The 23,229-nt window shown below is 35.9% G+C and overlaps 1 protein-coding gene and 1 long non-coding RNA gene across 4 annotated transcripts in view; both read right to left on the reverse strand.

Moving 5' to 3' along the window:
- The window catches only part of PSPC1 (paraspeckle component 1), a 108,850-nt gene that overhangs the window by 10,065 nt on the left and 75,556 nt on the right, over window positions 1-23,229 (reverse strand). The window contains exons 8-9 of one of the 3 annotated variants that reach the window (XM_008997988.5): window positions 23,021-23,190; window positions 20,534-21,028 (exon numbers count right to left, since the gene is read on the reverse strand). The exons of the other annotated variants lie outside the window; for them this stretch is intronic. Coding sequence (XP_008996236.1) covers window positions 20,843-21,028; window positions 23,021-23,190 — 356 coding nt within the window. The 3' untranslated portion in view covers window positions 20,534-20,842. Of the gene's footprint in view, window positions 1-20,533; window positions 21,029-23,020; window positions 23,191-23,229 lie in introns of those variants that run through there. 3 annotated transcript variants of the gene reach the window in all.
- LOC144582745 (uncharacterized) lies at window positions 7,085-8,334 on the reverse strand. The gene is made up of 2 exons (XR_013536137.1): window positions 8,242-8,334; window positions 7,085-8,110 (listed from the first exon to the last, which is right to left on the reverse strand). It is a non-coding gene; the product is annotated as an uncharacterized LOC144582745 (long non-coding RNA).

Raw genomic sequence — 23,229 nt, forward strand, 5'->3', positions numbered from 1 at the left:
GAGGCTAAGGCAGGAGAATTGCCTGAACCCAAGGAGGCGGAGGTTGTGGTGAGCCGAGATAACGCCATTGCACTCCAGCGTGGGTAACAAGAGTGAAACTCTGTCTCAAGGAAAAAAAAAAATTTATATATATATATATATATGGTATTCAACAACAGAAGTTATCTTCACAATGTCAGGCTCACTAAAAAAAGTTATCAGAAAAAGCAAATTAAAACCACAATGAGACATACTCACTAAAATGGCTAAAATGAACAGGACTGACAGTATGGAGTATTATTGTCAAGGATGCAGAGGAACAGAAATCTTATACTGTTCGTGGGAAAAGAAAATAGGACAGACACTTTAGAAAGTATCTTGGCAGTTTCTAAGAAACATATTCATGGAACATGCCCTAGACTGACAGTGTGGCTCACAGGTGTAATCCCAGCCCTTTGGGAGGCCGAGATGGGAGAATCACTTGAGCCCAGGAATTCAAGATCAACCTGGGCAACATAGTGAGAAACCTTGTCTCTCACTAAAATAAAGAAAAAAAAAAATTAGGCAGATGCAGTGGCACATGACTGTATTTCCCAGCTACTCGGGAGGCAGAGCTGGAGGATCATTTGCGCCCAGAAGCTCAAGGCTGCAGTGAGCTATGACTGCACCACTGCACTCCAGCCTGTGTGATAAAGGGAGATCCTGTCTCAAAAGAAAACAAAGAAAGAAAGAAACTGCCCTATCCTCTAAGAGTTTCTGAGAAACATAAGCTCTTCTATACCAGCAATACTGCTCCTAGGTATTTTCCCTGAGAGAAATGAATGTATAATGACTTGTAAAAGGGTGTTCAGAGTAGCTTTATTCACAATAGCCCCAAAATGAAAACTATCCCAAGGGCATATCAATAGAAGACCAGAAAAACAAAATGTGGCATATTCATTTAATGGTACGTATGAGAACCAAGTACTGATAGATGCAGCAACACAGATGAATTTCAAAAACATTATGTGAAGTGGAAGAAGCCAGAGAGAACAAAGAGTACATGTTGTACCATTCTATTTCTATAAAGTTCAAAAACAGACAGACTTATCAATGGTGATCAATATACAACAGTGACGTCCTCCAACGTAGGATGGATTGACGATAAAGGAGCTCATAAGACCTTAAGTTTATGAAAACTGAGTCAAACTGACCAAAATTGACATTTGAATAACTGACAGGCTAACCCCAAATTTTAAAAAGCAAAATTTCACATTTTCTTAAAGAAACTTCTTTGTAAGTTCATGTAGCAACTCAAAGTTGAGAAATGAATACCTAAGATAAGGCCATGTTCAAACATAGGATCATTCATAAATATTAAAAATAACACCAAAGTTTAGACAAATATTAAAAAAAAATTAAACATTCCAGCTAGAATGTTATGTTTTTCAGGGAAAAAAATATGCATACACACACACACACACACACACACACACACACACACACACAACCATCTTTTCCTCTAAGGTTATATGGTAACATTTCCTGTAACTTATCAAAGAAGTTCAGCAAAGACCCATAGTTGAATAAAGTACAATTTGATGATTTTCTTCAAACATAATTAATCACCTCTAAGGAATTAACTCCATTTCAAGTGCCCGGACATGAAAAAAAGAAAAGCAAATTCTAGAGAAAAGGTTGAAATGGAACTTAAAACATGTGTCTGCCTTATCTGCAAAGCAACTGTAGTGAGGCAAATACTAGTTAGGAAGTGAAACACGTCACTGAAAATTTTCAACCTTAATTTTGTCCCCAAATTCCTATAAAGGCATTTCAAAAAATCCAGAATTGTCTTGTGATCACATCTCAAGCATAACAGTAAAAAACAAAAACAGTCAGAAAAAACTACCATTGATCATTGATCATTGCATACTCAGGGTAAGGTTTTAAAACCTTGCTGGACTATAGTAACAATAAATTGCATTTTTTAGTTCAAGAGATTATTATTAACTTACCTGAACAGCCTCCACTATTTTCTTTAAAAGTTCAATATTTCAAGTAAATTACTGCCACAGCCAAGAATCCCACTTCTACTTATGTAACGTATCAATCATGTTCACATATCATGAAAAGGCACTGGAAACAAACTGTCAAATAATAGCCAATAGTTTATTTTGTACCACATACTTAAAACCATTGAAAAATAGCACCTTATTGTTACTTATTTTGAAGATAACAGGTAAACCAAATTAAAAATATTTCTTGCAGAATCCATTACTTATTCAAGTACATTAAATAATACCAAAATGTCATATAGAGGGTACTCAGATATCACTGCAGTGTTAATGTGCTGATCATCTGTTTAAATGAAGGGGAAAACAGGTGCTAATCCAAATCAGTGATGAGGTCTGATGACCAACCTCAGCCAGGATCCTTTCTTCTGCTGCCCCATCTGGCATGAGCTCCTCACTGGGGAACACTATTTCTGAATTAGAAGTGCATCCAATAACTGTATTTACATGAAAATAGATTAGGATCATTAAATGTTTGGTTTGTTTTAACATAGAATGACACATCTTCTAAAAAGAGACTGAAGTCTAAAAACAGACGGCAAGTTTAAAAAATCCGTCACACTTTGTAAATGTACAAAATTTCATTTATCAGTTGCCAGAAAGTTTGAGAAATTTAGACTATATAGACCAGATTAATAGGTAACAGAAAAACAAAGTATAAGAAAAGCCATAAGTAGTTGTAAATCTCCCATCTCAAACTTTTCGTGCCTCCTCATCATTTGTGAATGCAGGAGCTTCCCATCAGCAAAGCTGCATGGCACTGCACCTCATCAGAGCCCAGCCCAGCTCCTGTCCCTTGACAAAGCGTAACAGCATCTCCTTAAGCGGCACGTGAGCCTCAGAATTCCCTGCAGTCCCTTTGTTAAAACACATGTGCTATTTCCCATTTTCCATCATAATCAGGGCTCATTTAAAACACTCTCAATCATTTTGCAGTGATTATTTCAGGCAAAACTATGTGGTATAAAGAAATCCTATTTTGATCCTTCTAACAACCTCTTTGATCTTGGACAAATGGCTTGTTCACTAATTCAACAAAAGCACAGGAATCACCTCTATGAGAGTATTCACACCTTAAGGAAGTCTTCCTTAACATCTCAGAAGGCCTAAAAATTCTGTATTGGGTAAGAATCACTCAATGTAACACAAACAGCCCTGAAATTTAAGTCCAGATGTTCACATACTAATAATGCACAAGCACTGCTAGTGTAGCAGAAAGAATAGAGCAGGCAGGCTTTAAGCAGACTCTCCAGTAAGGAGCAGACTGGAATAAGAGGGTGAAATAAATCTGGAATTTTGACCATTCTACTTCCTTTTGTGACCATCTATTTATATAACCAAATCCCTAACAAAAAATTTAAAATGACCTCAAGGTTAAAAATCAGAATTGGGTATCTCATTTCCCGAAGTTCCCTTTCTTACACCTGTGGGTTCCATAGACAACCTCCTTTTACTGTCTTCAGGGGCATTTTATCCCAGAGCTTTTGTCATTAATATACATAGACATGCTTCATTTTTGGCTATTACCGCTATATGCATTTTATTCCCTCTCCTCTTACATATTTATCTGGCAACAGTGGTCTTTACAGACCAAGCCACAACCATCTCTCTCAACTCCCTAACTGAGCTAAGTGCTTGAATTCTCATCTCCTCCAGTCAATTCTCCTTAAGTAGCTAAAATAATTCCTTTCTAAAAAATAAGCTGCATAGATCATGACCTGAGTAAAGTCTCTCCGGTGAATTCCCATTTTACTTAGGGAAAAAAAAATCCCAACCACTTACAATGGCATTGCTCCACATCTTGCATTCTCAACAGGGCAATCTCTCCCAAGAGGCGGAAAATTAGTTGAGGGAGGGACAGGACAAAAATCGTACTCAGCACAGATTACAATCATCCAGTTATCCAGGTTGTCAACATTCCAGTGGAGGGGGGGTCAATTAGGAAAAAATGTCCAAAAGGCATTTGGAGGAAGTGATAATGAAAAAAAGTTGAGAAATGTGGATGTCTTAAGAATATATACAGGCCGGGAACAGTGGCTCGCTCCTGCAATCCCAGCACGTTGGGAGGCTGAGGAGGGCAGATCACAAGGTCAGGAGTCTGAGACCAGCCTAACCAACATGGTGAAACCCTGTCTCTACTAAAAATACAAAAATTAGCTGGGTGTGGTGGCACATGCCTGTAATCCCAGCTACTAAGGAGGCTGAGACAGGAGTATCGCTTGAACCTGGGAGGCGGAGGTTGCAGTGAGCAGAGATTGTACCACTGCACTGCAGCCTGGGCCACAGCAAGACACCATCTCAAAAATAAAATATATATATATATATATACACACACACCCACACACAAATATATTTATGAATACAGAAACTTCTGGAAGGAATAAGGTGGTGTTATTCTCTTATTAACAGTGGTTGCCAACTTCTCTATCCAGTGGCAACCACTGTTACTAACTTCTAGTAACACCAAATTCTGATGTTACCAAATTATGGTGTTACCAGAAATTAGTAACAGTGGTTGCCACTGGATAGAGAAGTTGGGTGACTGTTAGAGGATACTGTGAAATTTACCCTCACTCTGCATCACTTTGTATGTTTATTTCTGTGTACCAAGTGCACATTATTCAAAAAATTCAAAAATATAGTTTATGTATAAATAGTATTTGAAGGGTGTTAGTTTTTATTAGGTATGCTTTCTAAAGTATGATAGTGTAATACAGATTATTTCTAGACCTCAAAGGAGGATCTGAATGATGGTTATAAGGAAGGGCCTGGGCAGGTAACTTTTAAGTGTGAGGAATAAGAGAATGGGATTAGTCCACTTAGGGTTCTGTATTTCCTCATCCTGGCCACTAACCAGGTATAAATAAAGCCATCTTTAGTACATGTTCATTTCTTTGGCATGTGCGTTTCTGTAACTCATGAATGCAACTGCAGTGTTCTATAGAGCTACAAGGGTTTCCATGTATTCCATTCCAAGACTCAAGTCACTAACCCCTGCAGGGGACACCTAAATTGCTCTCTATGGATGTACAGAGGGTATCTCAGTCCCCTAACCTAAATATATTTGACACTAGCAAACTATTTGTGTCTCATTATTTTCATTTATCAATTGTTGCTTACTTTGCCAACAATCAATTCTCTAGCCGAGGTCTTTTCTCCGAGCATGATGATTTTCTGTGCTTTCTAGATGGCACAGGGCCCCAACCCTTCCATCTGCCCTTTCTCCTCTTAGCAGCACCAAAATACCTGTCATTTGGCTTTTTAAAACCTGTCCCCCTTGTGTTCCTTCTTCCACATAAATCCCCTATATTGTTAGCCGCCCAGTCATGACCAATCATCATCAATGGGCATATCTCATTTCTGCCCTTCTTCCCCATCCCACCATCCCACCATCCCACATCTCAACTGCCCTCGCTGCCTGCAGTGCAAGGCTGTTCAAAAGCATCCTGCTGCCAATCACTAGGTATCTGAAATAGCAAACTTAACTTTCATTCTCTTGCCAAAAATCTAATGGGTCTTTATCACAGAATAAGGTTTTAGGTTTGTTTTCCAGTCTCATTTTGGTCTCCTACCAGCTTTCTGCACATTTTTCAACTGCCAGCCTTTGCGCATAGCGGGCCCGCTCTGATTATGTCCACTCCCCAAAACAGATACAGCTCACGTGAAGTTGATACCTAGATATTTCTACCTCCCCAAATCCCTGGACACACTCATTAAGACAGATACTACTTCCCCTTTTGTTTGAATGGTCATCTAATCCTCCCACCTCCAAACAAGAGCATTCTATGAAAATCCTTCCCAATTATTCTATCTTGCGTTCATTTCTCTTTGCCAAACTCCCTATAACACATTTATTTTGGGCAACAGGTTTCATGTTTAATTCATCAAGGTGCCAAAGTATACCTAGCACTACTACTGAACTGTACACATAGCAGATGATTCTTACAGATAATGGGATACTAGATAACCTCCTGCCATGTGATGTTCCAAAAGCTGACCATAACAAAATGCATGCTTTGAGAACAAGATTCCAACACTTATTTTGTATTAATCTGTATATTCTTGAATTTTTCCTTCCGTCTGCCTATCAATTCATGCATATGTAAAACAAGTCTCAAGTTGACTGTTAAAAGGTGCTACTACCATTACTGATGTTCTGTTCTCTCTCAGACCTTTTCTGTATTGTTTTATAATTACTGTGCTGTCTTCTAACATTTAGCAGTTGTTTGGAGTTGCTAGAAGACAGAAGCACCTCCTGTCTAACACACACTGGCTGACTTAATTTTCAATAAAGTAAATACTTGCCAGATGGAGCTTATATTCCATGTCCCACCCAACACCTGCTGTAGAATCAGTTATTTCTAATCTAATATATGACTCGTGTTTACTAATTCAGCTCAAGCAATCTTGGCCCTTCACAAATGTAACAATGACATAATCTCTTGCAATTCATTTATGTACCCTATAGGTTGTTTAGCAACCATTCCTTTTGTTAACCAAATACAGTGTTGGCTTATTAGTTTATATGGCATCAAATAAACATTCACATTAAATTAGCATTTTAATAACATAAGTTACTTTTAATATCATAAAACTCTTAGAGATAAAAAAAGGAAACTCATTTTAGTATTTCCACACTAGCACCCAGGCTATTTTATGTGTCGGTGTGTGCACTAGCCAAAGGAAAATAACTATTAAAGGACAAACAGAAAACTTATAGTCAGCTGTCAACATGAGCTGTCTGGTATTCATTTAATGATAATCCAGCCAAGAGTACATCCAACCCAGAGAAGCACTGAGGCCTGTCGGGTACAGTTCTGCTCCAGCTGCTCTAGACAGCAGCTGGTTCAGACTGGAGCAGGAAAAGGCAGGCCTCCAGACAGAAGCCTAGGGTGAAGACAGGAGCCAAATAAAGACAGGATGATAACAAGGATGCAAAATTAAGGAAACGGTAAAGACAGTAACACTGGGAAAACACACATGAAAATTTTAGGTATTCAAATATATATTTCATACTATAGTATATAGAAAAAAATGAGAGTTTTGGCAAATTAAGAGTTGATTCCATTTATTTATGATCCAAATGTACTTGGAATATATATACTATAATGTGATTATTAACCAAAATTACATCATAATGTCAACTTGAACATTTTTAAAACCCTTTGCAGATGCTGCATTATACATTTCAGGCCAAGTTTTCATCATCTCTTGTCAAGGAGAGAAGAAAAAACAGTGTTTCTTGCAGAGGTCTGGTCCCCAGACTTGGTAGCATTCCCATTCTTCCTAACTTGTACTTGCTAGAAAATACAAAGTCCAGGATGCTGAAAAGAATATAACTGACATATTTCACAAATGGAGACTAAAACCAAAATGCAGGAACTGAGTAATGTCTATCATATAACTAAGAAATCTGGTCTGTTCTTCAAAAACATCTGAAATTACCATTTTGTAAAAGCAATCCAAAAAAGCAAGGTCGGTTTTACAAGTAATATTTTAAATTCCCATAATCCATTCCACTGAACAGTAATAAACACGAGGTCAAAGACCAGGGTAAAGGAAGCAAGCAGCTGAAAACAAGATAGGGCAGAAGGAAACCGGTAACTCTTAAGAACTCCTCAGAGCACCTGAGTAACTATCCACTCATAACAGAGACGATTAACATGAAAGACCAAGTCAGGGAAATGTTTTGGGCAACACTATTTCCTCAAACTACTAATTACATGCTTTTTCTCCTCCCAGTATTTGTACAGAGATTTTCAATCTATGTTGGTATAAATTAGCCAATGTATCAAAATCTAAGAGGATTAGGTGCTCCCTCCATCACACGCAATTTTTACTGAATCATTTCTCCTGCAAATCTCAGCCACATTGTCATTTTAAAGTTCAATTACGAGAAGAATTAACTAGACCACCAATGTCTGAAGCATGTATAATGATCACATATAGAAACAATACATGATAATCACATCAACAACGAGTGCAAGCAGCTACATTTAGGCAGGAGACCCTTCTGAGCATTTCCTGGCGGGTTTCTCCTAGCAGTGAACCTCTCCCGTTAGTGTTGGTTCTGGTCTTCTCTTCAATGTATAACAAAGGAAGAAAAGGTGTGAGAGAAAAACAAACTTATAAAACTAGTAGCCTTCATTTTAAACTCAAATTTAAGAAGTCTACTTTCCTGAAGAAACCTCAGGTAGGCTTTTAAACTTACTTCCAGGTCCTCTCGTCTTCTTATTGCTTGGGGTTCCGCCAAGACCATACGCCATTGTATTTGGCATAGCTAGTACACAGAACATACATCGCGATTCATATCAATCGTTTAAAAATAAGTCTTCTCCCATTCCACCAACCTCATTCCACTCTCTGGTCCCACAGCAGGATATCTTAACTCCTATTTATCCATCCCAACTTTCTTCTCTTTCCACTTCAGTCAGGGTACATATTGTACCAACATCTATTAAAAACTGGACTATTTACTCACCCTCCCTGCTGGCTATTGTTGCTCCTGACCCTTTAGTATAATGGATTTGTCTAAGAATTTCTTTAGGTACCTGATTTTTCTCTTGCCACCTACTAGACTTCAAACTCAAAGAAGGTAGGGACAGTGTCTATTTTCTTCACTATTAAATGCACAGACTGAAACAAAAATGTTCAATAAAAATTTATTGAATGAATAAACAATCTGTAATACTCATCCAAACACTTTAATTGGGCAATAGAGCCAGAATTGTCTCAAAAATAATAAATAAATCCATACCATGACTCCATTTTTTCTCCTGAAAAAATTCACTGTGTGAATAAGTGATGAAGATGGGGGGAAAAAAGTAGGCACTGCCAGGCACAGTGGCTCACATGTATAATCCCAACATTTTGGGAGGCCAAGGCAGGAGTTTGAGAGCAGCCTGGGCAACACAGTGACTGAGACCCTGTCTCTATAAAAAATAAAATAAAATTTTAAGTAGCTAGGCATGGTGGTACTTGCCTGTGGACTCTTCTACTGAAGTGAGATCACTTGGGTCTAGGAGTTTGAGGCTGCAGTGAGCTCTGATTACACCACTGCATTCCAGCCTGGGTGACAGAGGGAGACCTTGTCTCGTAAAAAGAAAAAGTAGGCACAACAAGCAAAACGACATGAATGAAAAGAGGTGATGTGAAATTGTTCTAAGAAAGGCTTTTGTAAGAGATTTACAAAGACCAGGGATGGTGGCTCACGCCTATAACCTCAGGACTTTGGGAAGCCAAGGTAGGTGGATCACTTGAGGTCAGGAGTTCAAGACCAGCCTAGCCAACATGGTGAACACCCGGTCCTTCAAAAATGCAAGTATTAGTCAGGCATGGTGGCGGGTGTCTGTAGTCTCAGCTACTCAGGAGGCTGAGGCAAGAGAATCACTTAAACCCGGGAGGCAGAGGTTGCAGTGAGCCGAGACTGCGCCACTGCACTCCAGCCTAAGTGACAGAGTAAGACTCCGTCTCAAAAAAGAGAGAGCTACAAAAATATCTGGGAGGCAGAAAAACCACCTCAGAGTTTAGTGAGCAAGCAGGGAGCAGGGGAAGTAGATGAGGTTGGAAAGGCGGGCCAAGACCAAATCAGATAAAATCCTGCAGTCTACAATGTAGTTGAGATTTTATTCAGGTGGGAAACTACTGTTTGATAAAGAAAAGGAAGCAGAATCTGAGTCATGTTTCATTTACTTATTTATTTTTGAGAAAAGGTCTGGCTCTATTGCCCAGAGTGCAGTGGTGCAATCTCGGCTCACTCCAACCTCCGCCACCCAGGTTCAAGCGATTCTCCTGCCTCAGCCTCCCAAGTAGCTGGAACCACAGGCTCACGCTAACATGCCCAGCTATTCTTTTAGTAGAGACGGAGTTTGGCCATCTTGCCCAGTCTAGTTTCAAACCCATGAGCTCAAGCGATCTGCCCACCACGGCCTTCCATAGTGCTCAGATTACAGGAGTGTCACCACATCCACCCAGCCAAGTCTTGTTTTAGAAGGATGCATTGGGTATTTTGTGGAGAATAAGTTGCATGGGCAAAAGTAAAAACAGGACGAGTTAGGAAGGTAATACAGTCATCTTTGGTAACAGTTCCTTGAGAGAGAACATATTTACCAGGCAGAGATATTTTCTTCAGTTATAAAAATCCCAATGAACCACCTAAAAGCACTTAAAACCAAAACATTCAAAAATCAAATGGAGGCCGGGCGTGGTGGCTCACACCTGTAATCCCAGCACTTTGGAAGGCTGAGGTGGGCAGATTACGTGGTCAGGAGATTGAGACTATCCTGGCTAACAGGGTGAAACCCCATCTCTACTAAAAATACAAAAACTTAGCTGGGTGTGGTGGCACAAGCCTGTAGTCTCAGCTACTTGGGAGGCTAAGGCAGGAGAATCACTTGAACCCAAGAGGTAGAGGTTGCAGTGAGCCGAGACTGCGCTACTGCACTCCAGCCTGGTGACAAAGCGAGACTCCGTCTCAGAATTTAAAAAAAAAAATGGATTATGCCTTCCTCTCCCTCTAGCAGCTACATCAATCACCTTACCATCAACCCTGAACACACTTACCTTTGGCGTCTCTGTTCATAGCATCCTCAACCATCATTCAAACCAGAAACCCCTAGGACACTTTGCATCTCTTTCCCCCACCCTTGCAATATGATAGAAACAGCTAAATTCACTCTATCTCTGAATTACTCTTATCTGGAATCTGAACAATCCTCACTGACACTAAGATCCTTCCAAACATGATGTAGGGAGGCTGGGGCTGGATTCGTGATCTATGTGGTCTCTCTGCTCCAGAACATTGTTTCCGGTCTAGTCGCTGTTACACCTCATTATTTTAAGTTGTAATAGTCGGGCTTATCCTTACTCGTAGTCACCTAATAGGCAAATAAAGGTCTAAACTCCTTAACTGTGATAAATCCTAATCTTATCTCAACTTTACTTCTCTTCTCTGCTACCAGCCTTTGCTCCCTCCCCTTAGACAGCTTAGTGCCTACTCAGGATCTCTGCTCACTGCCACCAGCCTGTGACCACATCATGTTGCCACCCCACAATACTCCCTACCTTCTCGTCCAAAAAGCCTACAACGGTCAAGTATCTACTCATTGTCAACACCTGACTAAGGTGACCTTAGTGAAATCTGCCCAGTATCCCCAAAATAAGTGAACTATTTGCATCCGGGTTTTCAAAGACTTTCTAGGCACTTTATTATGACAACTTGGTCAGCTTCCTTACAGCTCTACATATACCCATTAAACTTCAAATCCTAAAAGGACCATATTTTGTTCATCCTGGTATCCTCATTTGTAAACACTGTGTCTGTTCTATAATTGGTGTCATTCATTCATTCAAATATCTAACAAGGACTTGCTAAGAAATGAAGATTAATTACTAAATGACAGATGGATATCCTAGATGGAATGAAATAAATACGCAAACAAGATAACCTCACACAAATGTTTTAGGAGAAATCTTGTATGACAAACCTTTTCAAGACTTAAAACATTTGCTTCAAAATGTCATGGAGAGTAACAAGGTGATAGCCAATACAAAAAGAAAAGTAACAAAGTGAAAGGGGTATAAAACTTAATGTGTACAATTTATTTCCTGAGAACCTGGTGCTCAAACTCCTTCCCTGCAGGACAGCAAACACCAAGTAATTATGCTCAGGAAAGTGACATAAGTCTCACACTGACACTTAATTATAAATATATGCTTATACTTTAAATCTCAATCTTACATTATTAATTTTAAAAGGTAACAATAATTACAGCCTATGTAATGGGATTCAATTATTATAATAATGAAAGGAAAAAATTAAAATTTGACTAAATTACTCTTCTAAGATCAGAGCCAAGAAAAATAATTCAAACCACATGTGAAATTTTAAACTTTCTAGAAGCCACACTAAAGGAGGGAAAAAAGCAACAGGTCAAATTAGCTTAATTATATATTTTATTGAACTCAATGTATCCAAAATATTATCACTTCAGCATATGCCACATTTTAAAAGTTGAGAAATTTTACATTCTTTTCTTTGTAAGTCTGCATATCTAATTCAGATGCAAAAATTTTCCTCAAAAATACTTATCTGTATTTTGATGACATAAAATCAAAGATACAAAAGTAGATTAATATACCCGTCATTCCAAGTATGCTTAATATTCTATCAATCACTTAATTTAAATCAATTACAGTAATATTACAATTTCATTTCCTTATCTCACTAGTCCCATTCCAAGGACTTAACAGCCAAATGCCACTACACTAAGACGATTCAGCTTCAGGCAGAATGGCAGCCACTTACTTCAGCATAACTCAATTCCATGAGCGCAAACTAAATCAAAATCGTTTTCTTTCCCTTTTGTCTTCAAAGATAGCTATTTTCTAGACCCCTTAACTGAAAGAGTAGCTGTCACTTTTTCTACCTTTATCACTACATGGTCAGATATTGTCACTTTACTATATAAGTCCTGTCACAGCAAAGGATTGGTCCACTGTGTTCACAGCTGGATTCCCAGTGTTCAAACTGCAAGAAACTACAGTCAACATAGCAAATTGTAGGAAGTCAATATGTAACCAAGAGGGTTTCAAGCACTGCTAAAGTATTTAACATGCATATATCTATGCTGTGTTTATAACCTACAGAAAAGAAATAAGAAACTGGTTGTGATAGGATCATCTTCTATATTATTTGAGTAATTCCAAAATAATTCAAATTATGAGACCCATATTTTCAAACAACCTAAGGAATATTTCATCCACTCATATGTCAAAAAGTTCATGACATTAACTCCTATACTTTAATACAGGTTTGACTTTAATACCTTCAGCACAAACAGCAGAGCATAAGTTAAGCACATTATATTGCAAAGTAAAAACCAAAAAAGTGAACACTTTTTCTATATTGTACTACCCACCCCCAAAACTTGTAGCATGTTATTTTCCACAAATTTCCCATCTTCCACTAATTTTTTTTTAAATTTAATGGCTCCAGATAAAGGTCAATGTAGCAAAATACAAAGCTAAGAAACTACTACAAAAAAAGTAGTCTTATTTTTCCCAGTTAATTATCATGCATAAATCTACATATTAGCAAGAAATCAAATATAAAGTTCTATGGCTGCCCAGTAAGGTAACGCTAGAGCTGTTAAATATGCATGTGGGTCGGGGAGGGAACCACATTCCAATCAGAAGACTTAAGTAACATACAAGATAGCACAAAGTAAAAACTCAAGGCAGGTCCCTATTTTTTTTTTTTTTTTTTTTTTTTTTTTGAGACGGAGTTTCGCTCTTGTTACCCAGGCTGGAGTGCAATGGCATGATCTCGGCTCATCGCAACCTCCACCTCCTGGGTTCAGGCAATTCTCCTGCCTCAGCCTCCTGAGTAGCTGGGATTACAGGCATGCACCACCATGCCCAGCTAATTTTTTGTATTTTTAGTAGAGACAGGGTTTCACCATGTTGACCAGGATGGTCTCGATCTCTTGACCTCATGATCCACCCGCCTCGGCCTACAGGCGTGAGCCACTGTGCCTGGCCAGGTCCCTGTTTATAATTGTTTTTCTGTATTCATGTACCTAGAATAAAAGTTAAGCACTGATTTTTGTAGAGCGATAACTCATTTTAGTGTCAAAGGAGTTAAAAATAATTATTTCTTGATGGAAGGCAATTAGTAATACTTAACTACTATTAAGTAGTATTAAGGAGGTAAAAGAAGCCTAGTTGTAGACCTGGGCCTCCATGGAGGAAGGACTCCTACTCCTGAACAGAAAACATGGGAGGGGGTGTGGTTGGTGCAATGTTAAAAGATAACATTGATTGTACCTTCTCAGAGCCAAACCCATTTAAGTTTGCAAAAATCTCAAAATGGTTGAGCAATGTGGAAAACTGAGAAGATACCAAATTCCATTTTAGGGTGGTTTTTGGGAAGCAGAGTCAGAGTCCCCAGGTGGTTTCTGGATTACAATTAGAAACAAATCTCTATACTTAAGTATTTCCTACATGTAGATATTCTTAACATACACACATTAAAATCAATGTTATAGAAACTACTTTCTGAAATATTAAAAGGCTTGAAATCAGGGTGATTGTTTCTTTGCACTGGTACAGTCACAATTTTTTGGAACAAACAACTGTCAATACAGCAAATATAAGCTTTCATTATGAACCAATTTAATTTTTTATTACGCTGCATAATTTTGAGTGGGCCTTGATATCACACACACACACACACACACACACACACACACCCCTGAAGCTACAAGTAAAATGTTTAATACATATACTTATGGTCTTGGGAAATACACTTAATAAATCTATCTTCAATCTATAAGAGTGAAACAAGCTTACACCAAAGAGAAAGGCCACATTTTAATCCACCAAACTGTATCATTCTATTCATATTCACCAGGAGGGTAAGCAAAGACAGGACAGTTTACTAGCACCTTCATCCAGCAGGCAGAAGCATGTCTAAATACACTGATACAAAAACAATTACATCATTTCATCCCTGATACTGGTATGTTGAGAATCTGTTAAGAGGAAACCTATTTCACAAAATCTTCAAAGCACACTTCATATTTCCTCTTTGTTTGCATTAACTAGGTTTTAAAACCCTGGTTCAAACAAAGTATGATACATGAATTTACACATTATATAAAACTCAATAGCTGCTGTTTCCAAATCAGAAATAACAAACTTTTCAGTGCTTATCAACTGGCAATAGCTGGAAATGTCTGAGGGTATTTTGATAGTCAGGGATCTTATCCTATCTTATCCTGGGACAGTCATCTACAGCAACAGCAAAAACCACAACCAAAATAGTCTCTTTTGAGGCACAATATGTGAAAACAGATGCTCAAAGGGGTTTCTAAAAACAATAGCAGCAGCATCAGATAGGAACTTACTAGAAATTCAAGTTCCTGGCTCCACCTGAGACCTATGGACCACTCTGGAATAAAGTCCAGAGATTTTTTAATGACCTTCCCAGGGGATTCTAACACATACTGAAGTGTAAGAACCACTAACTTCCGAAGGATGTCTGTGGCTGTTGTCCTTTAATTTAGAGGATGAATTCCACTGTTGTATCTTAAGCCCTAGAAAACTGCCCAATACACAGTAGGACCCCTTGATACACATTGTTACAATGAATGCATATAGTGAAATTCTGAGTGACATGGCACCTCATAAATCTTATATGACTAAGAAATGTTTTGTAGACAATTACTTCAATTACTATTTTCAGTTACCTAAACTTTTCACTCCAAAGTTATCCTAATGTATAAAACATTCAAGTCTGGGAACATATTAATATAAACATTCTAATCAACTCAGAGAATTAACACAGACTGAGTAACCACTGAGCAAGTAACTATTATTGCCTCTAATACCCAGAAGGTCAGAAATTACTGTAAGTCACACAGAATGACTACGTACAATTTAGCTTACTTGTTCTCAATACATAAAAATACCAGGCAACATATTTAAATCTAAGGAATGTCTGATATTTAATACTGATTTACATTATCTAATAATGTAAAAATATCCTGAGGAAAAATTAACCACAAAATGTACACTAAGATGTGTTCTCAATTTTCACATAAAAAATACAAATAACTTGCAAAAAATAAATTACTTAAATAAGCATAAAGATAATAATGTAAATAACTTGTATTCCAAACATAGCAAAGATATTAGGCACAGGATTATATATTTACATAGGTCTTCTAAACATACACTAAATCTCATTCACATAAGCCTGGTTGATTGATAAACACATAATGCCCTTTTGCATAAAAGCAACTAGAACAGGGAAGAATATATCTTAGAGATGCAGTCAGAGAGAAAACATAATGAATGAATGTGGCTACTTATTCAAGTTGTGACACTAGCTTATGTATGTGTAATTCCGTACATGAAATGTACAATATGTAAATAAAAATGTGAAGCTATCTCGGTATAATAAAGAGCTAGAAAATTTTTCAGATACAAATTTAGACACTGAAATAGATAAAAATAAAAATTAAGATAAAATTTAGATTAAAATAATCTATTTCAAAGTCTTCAACACCATCAACACTTGAGCATTTAACAAATAAAAGGTCTACTTATATTACTACTGTCACAATGTAGAACCCAGTATTTAATGAACAGTCTTATTGACAAAATTTTGAAATATGAAGAAAATCTAAAATGAACAAATTTGTGTTCAAACTAAATACACTTTCACTTAAATCTGCTTAGTTCTACTAATTCTACTCTTAATTTTAAGACAGACTACCTCACGTGAACTTTGATTTCTATTCCATAAGAGAGATCTGAAATTGTATTTATGTATATAAGCAAAATACCATCTCTTTTAAAGTTCATTTGACTAAATAAGACAAATTTAAAAAGAACAATTCTGTCAAACTTCTTTTAAAAACACAGTATCTGCTGCAGAGGAGGGAGCTGGTAGTGATAATGGTGACTGAAGCCATAAAACTGTCTTGAAAAAGATTTTGTTTAATGTGTATGTATACACTCACTACATAACATTAAGAATTTCAGTATTCTCAATCTGGAAATAGGAGACTTCTGTTATTCAAAAGGAAAACAAAATGTCACAAAATAGAAAAAAACACATACAATGTTAATTTCATCAAGTAAAAAAGGTGTGATCTACTATTAAGTTTCAACAAAGACAAAACCTTAGAGATATTTATATTCTAAATGGTTTTACAGGAAAAAAAAGATCAAATAAAATCAGAAAACAACAGTGGTAGCCCTTTAAACATTGTCTTACAAGCTTCAAATTTCAATCATTAATTATTGTTACTCAATAATCAAGGAAACAAAAACAAATTCAAAATGTTCTTAAACATAGAAGACACTTTTTTTGTTTTTTTGGTAGAGACAGGGTCTCACTACAGCTGCTGCCCAGGCTCATCTCAGTTTTTGATATTTAAAAGAACCCAGATTTTAAAGACTAGACACTATCCATTTTTTTTCTGTATTTTTTCATTATTTCCCCAGAGTAACAGTCTATAAATAAACTGATGGATATTCACTTAGGAAATGGAACACATACTTCATTTTACAACACTACAAAAACAAGTGAACATAGCAAAATAATTTTAATTTTTAAAATTCAGTAACGAAAACTGCTAGAAACAAAATTCTCTTATAAAGTATAAGACAACTCCCAATTTATTTAATCATATGATTTGCTTAGAATGAAACATTTCCATATTGGGCTACATAACTTAAGAGGTGGACTTTTTGATTTAAGAAAATGAATCTTTGTCAGTATGAAATTAACCTAAAAATGTTATTTTTAGAAGGTGTTATGTTGAAACATTAGGGAGAAGTAACATCAAGCCTGCTACTTAGTTTGAAGTAGTTTCCCATCCCCCCAAAAAGTCCATCCCTACAAATAGCTATCAACACAGGAAAACATGAACTGTTGAATTAGGAGGTATGTATATGGGTAGTTTACTGTCTTATTCTTGAAAATAATAAGTCTGACTTTTTATATCATTGCTATCCTCTGACACATCAGGAATACATTTTAACACATTAGATGTTGTAACAAAACTCTGAACACCTACACAAAACAGTTAAATACTACCTTATTCCCCAGGAAACTTTCTCCATTTTTTCCAAATGATGTAGCCCATTTATTTTTGACTAATATTACCTGACGCTATATCTCAACCCTTTCTAAAGTTTTTACAAAAATTTGATCACATTCTTACATAAAATGTACTTGATTTCAATCACATATATGTCCTTTTTCTCATTCAGAATCTATGTTGTAATTATCAACCTAACCCCCATTTACTAATTGATGACTACTTATCATTCACATTGCTATTGAGCAATTATTACAGACTCTATATATATATGCATCAAGTTACTGAAATATTCAACAGGTATGTTTCTGAACAAAGTGTAAAGTATCATTTCAACTAGTGTTTGAAAAACAAGAACCAAAGTTTCAGTCACTGTCCTTGTTGATAATTCCCATTTTTACTAAATGGCAATTCCAGCTAAAACATATATTGTTCCCCTAATATTATTGATATTTCAGGGTTAAAAATATTTAATCTCACTGAATGCTCAGCACTGATTTTACACAGAAAAATTAAAAAAAAAAAACTCAAGGAAAAATAGCATATTGAATTTTGTAAAACACAAGTGAACCAGTTTTTTAAAAGCCATCTGTCAAGAAAAAAATATATGCATTTATTTACAAAATAAACAAAAATGGGGGAAATTCCAACAACATATAGTGCTAGAATAAAACCATTAAGAAAGCAGATATTCCCTTATACATATTAATAACAAATAGCAAATGAAACGTAAGTCCTGAAGACTTTAAACTCAGTACTTCAAATTATGACACAAACTATCATAATGCTATTATATATTAAAACTGTTTATTACTTTTTATGAAAAAAATGATAGCATATATGACCACACTTACAAAGCTAACACTACTAAATTTCCTCTTTATTTTTATATCTACCACTTTTAAGCAGATGATATTAAAAAATCTTTCTTGGTATACTAATTCACAAGAAAAAAAACTGACTGAACCAGCCACAAAGTTTAACTATACAAAAACACTAAAAACACGGAATAACTAGGAGTTCAGAGACGCTCCACTTGACTGTCACTCAGAAGCTGACTGCTCCCAGGGTAAACTTGGTAAAGCCGGAACAAGGATTTGCTTGATGCTGGGGAAAAGTTGTGTAGTACTCTGTTCTTGGTGTCAGAGTTGAGCCTGGACACTAGGATGTTCAGGAGATTAAGACATCTTTTTGTGCACTGGCTTTCAAATGTTCTTGAATGAATCATACAGAATTTCACAGCCTTGGCCAAAGGTAGCTTGGTATAACATCAAAGGATCAAGTTTCTCCCAATCATATTTCAGCTTTGAAGTGAAATACAATGCTAAAAATTACCTGAGAATTATATGAATAAAATATAGATGACGGGAAAGGTAGATTTAAGTACAACAGACTATTACTGAAAAACTGTAATCAATGTTAAAACTCCCATACCCCAATTAATGTCACAAATTAAAGCGAATCCCACTCTCCATCACCTCATACTTATGAGAAACATGAGGATAGTCTTTGACTATTATCTTACAATCTCCAAAACACGTTTTCAAAGAACTGTCAGAAACAGAAGCCTATGAATACTGCAAATTTTAGAAATAATTCCATCCATACTCTGTGTTTAAAAAAATAACATGAAAGAATATGTATGAAAAATTTAATTGGTGTAAAAGAATGCATCCATTATGCTTTACAACCCACTGCTTTTATGTACAATTTAAATTAAAATTATTTCTTTCTAAACTATACCTTCCAGCAAAACAGAAACCACTATTTACATACTGTTTATTTTAAAATAGCTTATTACCTTTCAGAAAGGTGCTGAAAGTATGATATAATAAACCACTGTGATGTTTATGAGAAATAACTACGCTATGATCAGTGTCTGATGAATCAGATTTGTGGTATAAGTCACTTATGATTCCTTAAATATAATTTTAAACGCACATGACCAACATACAAAGTTTTAAACATAGCTATGACTTTGTTTTACAATAAATGTTATTATCGTGTGATAAAATCAGTTTCTCCCTAGTATTGAAAATCAAAATTCAAAATAGGTATTTGATAGTAAAGGGAGCTAATCAGATTCCAATGACTCTAGCCATTCTCAAGTAATTCGCCACTCTTTAAAATCATCTCTTGCTTGGGTGTCTCAGCATTATCTTGAAAAAAACAAACAAAACAATTAAAAAAAAAACTGCCATTCCTTGGAGAAAAATGATCCTAACCCATCAGGTAGGTTTTACTAGAGAAATGTCCAAACTTCAGGGAAATATTTACAACACGGGAGTCAAGTCATCTTTTAATACTCCTAGAAATCTCCATTCTCAAATGCCTAATTCACCACAAATCACACAGCAAAACCTCACTTATCGGCCAACCCAACAGTATTGTTTTATTTTAAAGAATGTTTAACACTAACTGTACAGTAATAATTGGGTAAGATCTAGATATTGAAACCAAATAAATGGCAGATATGTTTAAAACTAGACATTTTTTATAAGCAAAAGAGATTTGCCTTCAAACAGTTTTTTTCAAGATGAAAAAGATTTATTCAGAAAAATCAGCACAGGACAAAGATATCCTCAATAATCCGTCTCAGAATACCTGAATATTCAGAATCTATATGAAACGTAGGCGGCAATTCCGATTTCACAGAACATCAATGGTTTACACAAATTAAACTCCCGTACCCTCCCACCCCCACATATACTACTCTATCCACCCCTTATTGACATCAGCTTTCATTAAGCTTCTATCTTCAGTGCTACTTGCACAAATTAAAAAGCAAAATCATTTTCATTTTTAATGACTAGGATTAGTTAAAGCAACCAAAGCATTATTGTTACAGCAAAGTTTAGTAAGACCATAAGAGAATACCACTAGTAACAGTTTTAAATTATCGAAAATGATTTCTTTATTGAGATTAAGTAACTACATAGATTTCACAGTACTATGGAATACTTATATTTAGCTAAAGTCACAAACACATTTCAACATTCAAAATGATGAGCATCATCATTACCACTCTAATCTACAAAGCTTATGAATAAAGAAAAATACAAAAACCTTAAGTTTCACAAAAAAAAAATTTAAGTCTACATACATTAACAATAAAACCATTTCTTCCAGGTAACAGATAAAAGTATAAAGGCATACCACTGACTTTTTTTTCCTAGACAGCCGGGAATGAACGAATCTTTAATATCTACGACGCTTATTAGGGCCTTCAAAGTTGCCCCCTTGACTTCCTCTACCAAAGCCACCAGGACCACCACTCACAGGACCTACACCACTCATTGGTGTTTGAGGGGTTTCCGAACCTGTTCTACTCCCCATAGGTGAACCCATCTGAGATGGCGGTCCTTGAGGAAATCTGTCATTGTGCTATAATACCACACAATAAGGAATAAAATATGAAGTCCATTTGGAACACGCCAAATATAAGTGACAAGAAAATTGGCAAAATCCCAAGTGGTGGTGTCATGAAGTTCGGCAGAAAGTCCAGCAGAATCAGGATCACACATAGAGGGAAGAAAGGAGCAATTTAATTAGTTACTGTGTTTTTTTTTTAAATGCAGCATCTGAAGATTTATTTACATATTGCTAATGCTATGCCCCAATTTCATGAACAAAGAACTGATTTCCTGACAAAAGCAAATGTCATCTTAACCCTAATCAATATTAAAATAAAGCTCTGATTCCTTTTTCAAAAGTTTATATTGCATAAAACTATGCTATTTAAGAAAAATACTTTAAAAAAAATCAGAGAAATAAAACTGGGGAGCAGCATCACATTCTGTTTTTTAAAAGTAAACACTTTAAAAAATATTTACATTAATTCCTTGAAGACAGAAAGCACTAATACAAACATACACAAAGAATTATGATTTCGGTATGGAAACTTTTGAGAGTGTTTTCCTTGAAAGACTATCATTGGGAAAATAGTTTTAAAAATTAATGTAAAAGTATGTACTAATAGGCACAATTAAATATCTGAATTAAATATTTTGAAAAACTTCACAATAATCATATATATTAATCTCAAAGGCTGGATAACTCCCTAAAGTGTAGCAGTAAAATGCCAGTGCAAATAAGACCAAAGGTAATATTTACATAAAGTTTATAAGTTCAGGGAGACAACAAAAAAAATGGGACAGTAAATGTTACTTCTATTTTTCTATTGATGATTATATGCCACACAAAAACTTAACCACAGTAGTGTAAGTTTTTACTAGCTTTCAAACATATTACTGTAAAATAAAGCCTCTACTGAAGGAAACAAATGCAATCGCTGTGTTAGGTGCCATCTGTTCATGGTAGACGCACACTGCGTCTCTTTATCTCCCTGTATAAACTATCATTTTAAAAAATCCACTGCCAGCATGTCCAATTTCTCCAAATTCTTAAAAGACTACATTTGAAGCAAATAAAATGATAAACGCTGCATTCAACTCTAAATACATACAATGCATTGCTTTAACGTCTCTGATCACGATGAATTTACAACTGATGACACATCTGCATCTAACTGGCAGTGCTTTTTCTTTCTTAGCAACTTGGCGCCTCAAGATTTCACATAGTAGTTACAAAACGCCTTTTCAAAATAGACAACCAACCAATTTCCCTTTCAAAATGTTATTTAGAACAAGCATTAACAAATTCTAAATGAGAAAATGGTTTGCCTATATAAAGTCCCAAATTAGTGATACACTTTAATGGAAATGATAAAAGGTATCATTTTTGCTATTGATATATTTAAATACAGTAAAAATTGTAACTGAAAAACCTTGTTTATATAGTATTTGATCCACACAAAGATATCTTCACACTCTCATATCAAGACAAAAAACTGTCATCTCTAAATTTAATAAGTGTAATTTAAAATTCTTTGAAAAGAAAGTTACATTGCTGGTTTAGAAATACACAAAAACTTTAATGCTAATTACTTTATAGCTGAAGTCTGCACTAAATGATGACAGGTAATATTTTTGTCAAAAATATTTACTGAAACTGTGTGTTCATACATATTGGACTTTTGTCCTCACCAAACAGGAGTCCACACAGGAAAAGAACACCATCATAAAATACTTTAACATTAGAATGCTGATAAACGATGGATACAAATTAAAAGCACAGAAAAATAACTGTAATTAATATAAGTATATGCTATATACTGAGGTACCAAAGCATGCCATGGACAGTAATCCTAATTCTTGAACTACTTAAAAACTCTAATAAATCAATGTAAGATGTCACAAAATTTTCTTCATTGGCTGCCAGAACAAATGATACCAAATTATATTAAGTGTGAAGTTATCCTTGGGGCAGAAGTGTACATTACTGAATATAATCAAAATAATGTTTATGATACATTACCACTGCTCCATTATCTGGCATCATTGGAGTTCCCATATTTGCGGCTCCTTCTGGTCCCATGGCAGGACCAGGACCCATTGGTGGGCCAGGTATAGTTGCTCTGTTGTTCATATTCATACCCATCATTGGAGGAGGACCTTGGTTACCAGCAGGTGCTGGGCTAAACGCATCTATGTAAAACAATCTATACTTAGAGCTGTCCTATCTTA

Source organism: Callithrix jacchus, chromosome 5 (genome assembly GCF_049354715.1).
Source record: "Callithrix jacchus isolate 240 chromosome 5, calJac240_pri, whole genome shotgun sequence".
NCBI classification, from domain to species: Eukaryota; Metazoa; Chordata; class Mammalia; order Primates; family Cebidae; genus Callithrix; species Callithrix jacchus.